At 36.8% G+C, this 3,733-nt stretch overlaps 1 protein-coding gene across 1 annotated transcript; it reads right to left on the bottom strand.

The window, feature by feature from the left end:
• Positions 1-6: 6 nt before the first annotated feature.
• Positions 7-3,180, bottom strand: LOC110444589 (vegetative cell wall protein gp1-like; the record flags this gene model as incomplete). The annotated part of the gene is made up of 2 exons (XM_021488957.1): positions 2,923-3,180; positions 7-705 (listed from the first exon to the last, which is right to left on the bottom strand). A coding segment is annotated over exon 2 (654 nt), but the record flags the coding sequence as incomplete, so codon positions are not given.
• Positions 3,181-3,733: the final 553 nt, after the last annotated feature.

The raw sequence follows: 3,733 nt of genomic DNA, 5'->3' as shown, positions 1-3,733 counted from the left end.
TGGAGCTGGTGGCTCTTCCACTGGTGCAGGTGGAGCTGGTGGCTCCTCCACAGGTGCCGGTGGAGCTGGTGGCTCTTCCGAAGGTGCAGGTGGAGATGGTGGCTCCTCTGGTAGTTCCTCTTCCGTTGGTGTAGGAGGCTGCACTGCTACTATTGTTTCCTGTTTAGGTTCAGCTGTTTCCATAACAGCAGGTTTTGTTTCACTAACTGATTCATCTTTTGTTGCCTCTACCACTTTCTCAGTTTCACTACTTTCTACTACAGGAGCAGACGCTGTCTGTACAGGGGGACTCACTTCCTCCTTTGTATCAGAATTACTATTATCTACACTTTGTACTGGTTCACTTTTTCCTGCACTCGCAGGAGCTGGTGAACTACTGTCACTGTCAGCCTTTATTTCACTAGTGTTAGTAATAGTTTGTTCTGGTGCCTGGTCCCCAGCCTTATCCTCCTGACATGCCTCCCCACCACCATCACCCCCACCGCCTTTCTCACCTTCATTCTCATTATCATTAGCTGCTTCAGTGTTCTCTGCAGGTGTGTCACTGACAGCCTCCTCAGCAGGCTTCTCCTCAGCCGTACCGTTTACCTTTTGTTCTCCCTCCTCTTTGTTCTTCGTCTCCTTATCCTTTTTCTTCTGCTTACCACTTTTGTTTCCCATAGTTGCCTACAGCTGTGTCAGTCTTTTACTAAGGTGACGAGGAGTCTAAAACACACAACAATAACATCATAGGTCAGTACACTTTGCAGTATTTTTGTCATAGTAAGGGGGATAACTCTTCCAGCCTTACACATACACTCAACAGATAGTAACATCATATTCACCTCACCACTGCTAGTGGTTATACCCAAAGCTACAAAACCAAATTGAAATGAAAACCAAACACTATGAATGAACTGGAATTTAAGATTTACAAGGAACCTTCATAAAAATCTATATCCATAGATCTGTTTACCGATCTTTCCTCAGTTTTGATTCCTCATGTAATTCCTATCTTCAATGACTCACTTTTTTTATTGCAAAACAATAAAATATATCCAGTCTTATTGAATTATCTTTTACACGAAAAATCCTGTAAATTAATACCATTTGTATTGATTTTAGATGCAGACACTGATTATGAACCGTACACTGCAATAAAAAAACAATGTAATAATTTCCTGAACTGAAGAAACATGTATACATGCCAGTGTGTTCAGTGACCAGAATGGTATCAGAGTAAACACAGCTTCAGGATCTCACATCCTACACCTCCATTATTGTTAATCAATAGGGAATGACTCCTCAATCCACAATAAGCCACATTAAACTCAGATAACGAAGTAGCTAGTCTGGACATTGTAATATTTTACTGAGCGATATTTATAATGAAGTCAATATTGATTAGCCATCCAAACCATTCTCCCCAAATCATATTTCCCTAACTCTGGTTACGGTCTTTTACCATGAAGACCCGATCACAACTGAATGGGTTTGTTGCATAAAGCCCATTTCCTGACCAGCAGTCTAAAAGACAAACATCAATGTCATTTGTTTCCATAGTAACACATACAAAAGCCCATTGTAAATCTCATTTATGGAGAAAAACATGTTTCGGACAAAGATCTTATGAATATAATTGACTTGCTGTTGAATGTGCTAAAGCGTAAAGATTCAATTTCATAGGATTTGCAAACATCTGATCATCACACAACTTCAACCATTCTTGTAGGGATTTCTCTTATCTGTTGAAATATAAAGGAAAGAGATCTGTATAAACCAGAAGTTGAAAACAAATATGCATATTGGCATTTGTAAATTCCTGTGCATGATGTTAAACTTCTCAGAAAATACACAAGCAGCGCTGAGCAAGAAATTGTTTAGTGTACAAAACTAGCTACCAGATTTATCCTGTTAGAAAGTAGTTAGTATAAATATATCTCCCCGACTTATATACATCCTAACGAGTTTCAATTTTAAGAAACACATGAAATGTAAGGAATGGTAATCTGGGATTAATAAATTGATGTCATTTGAAATGTGCAAAGGAATGTGTGTAATGATAATTGATAATTATGAACTATGAGATAATTCTTACATAATTATTCTACGGGAGATAACACAAGTGAATGATATATATCCTTTACTCTCATACACATCACAGGTATAATGTGTAAGGTAGCATATATCCTTAACTCAAAATCAAGGTATAATGCATAAGGTAACATAGCTTTAACTCCAAATCATATCAAAGGTATAATGCACAAGGTTTATTTCTTTAACTCTAAATCAAATCACAGGTATTACCGTATAATCTGTAAGCTATCGTAGATCATTAACTTTAACACACGTACATCACAGTTATAAATTGTAAGCTAGCAGAAAACATTGAAAGAACATTTTCTCTTAATCAGTTGCTTCTTAAATATAAATGTGTATTTATACCGTAACTGAAATATTTATTGAGCAGCATAATGGCGAAAGTGCATTAGATAGAAATGTCCTTTGTAATAATTCTTAAATCCATCAGTTTGGTTCACTTACACAATATCATACATTAATTACAGTATGATTCAAGTTGAAGGAGAGGTCAATGTTTTATGAACTGTCAGAGTCACATTGATATATAATATCAACACAAGTCCATTCCACAAAGTATTAATAGAAACCATGCATAGAAAACATTTGTAAGAGCTATTAGACCAACACAAGGGAGGCCTATAATCCCATTACAACCGAAGCTGCAGCATTGTCACATCAGCAGAAATAACTTCTGCAGCAGATGTCGCCGTATTTGTCCACTGTACTGGCTTCATAATATGTCTTTGTATGTTAAATATTAAGTCTCGACCATACAATGAAGGATATAACAGAGGTAGGTATAAATATAGCAGGAAAAAACTGAGAAACAACCTTATATCAGAGGGACAAAAAAACACTTACTATTGATTAAGACAGCTGTTACTGTAGGATATCAGCAGACATTCCTGGCCAGTGTCAAACATTAGCTGGGGATTGATATATATTACTTATAGTACCAGCATTAGGTGCACATCAGGTAAATCACAGGTAAATCTAGGGTCCTGGGTACAGGCCTCAGGCCAACACATCAATCACCTATAGATACTAGTACATCTACAGTCCAACTTCAATGTGATGTAGAGGTATCGTACAGCGTATCTGGTGGAAGTCAATTAAGCAGTAGACTATAACCTGATATGTGTCCAAGCTCCATCAACTGTCATTTTTATCAGTTAACGGCTGCATTGTGTAGGGCCTGGCAATGCATGGTCACATACCAACATATGTAGATGAATATTGCATCAAATGTACCTTTATTCAGAAACAATATAAGAACATCACAGTTTATATTCCTACAAGGAATAGTGAATAAGAAGTATCCTAGCTAGCCTAATATTTTCATAAATGTCCAACATCAGAAATCAACCAAGTCACTGGATCGAAATGCAACTTTTAGTCTAATCTAGTATGTAAAGTAGACTATAGCAAAGACAAGGACATAACAAGTTAGCCAATGATAAGGACTATTTGAGGTAAAGAACCTATATGTTATAACAAGTTAGGCAATGACAGTGACTATTTAAGCTGAATAGCCTAGACAATGTTATAACAAATTAGGCAACAAGACTATTTGAGGTAAATACCCTAGACTTTATGTTATAACAAGTTGGGCAATAATAAGGACTGCTTAAGCTGAATAGCCTAGACTATGTTATAACAAGTTGGGCAATGA

The sequence above is a fragment of the Mizuhopecten yessoensis genome, unplaced genomic scaffold (assembly GCF_002113885.1).
Source record: "Mizuhopecten yessoensis strain PY_sf001 unplaced genomic scaffold, ASM211388v2 hete_36147534, whole genome shotgun sequence".
Classification (NCBI taxonomy): Eukaryota; Metazoa; Mollusca; class Bivalvia; order Pectinida; family Pectinidae; genus Mizuhopecten; species Mizuhopecten yessoensis.
This window is presented reverse-complemented; position numbering and strand designations above follow the sequence as displayed.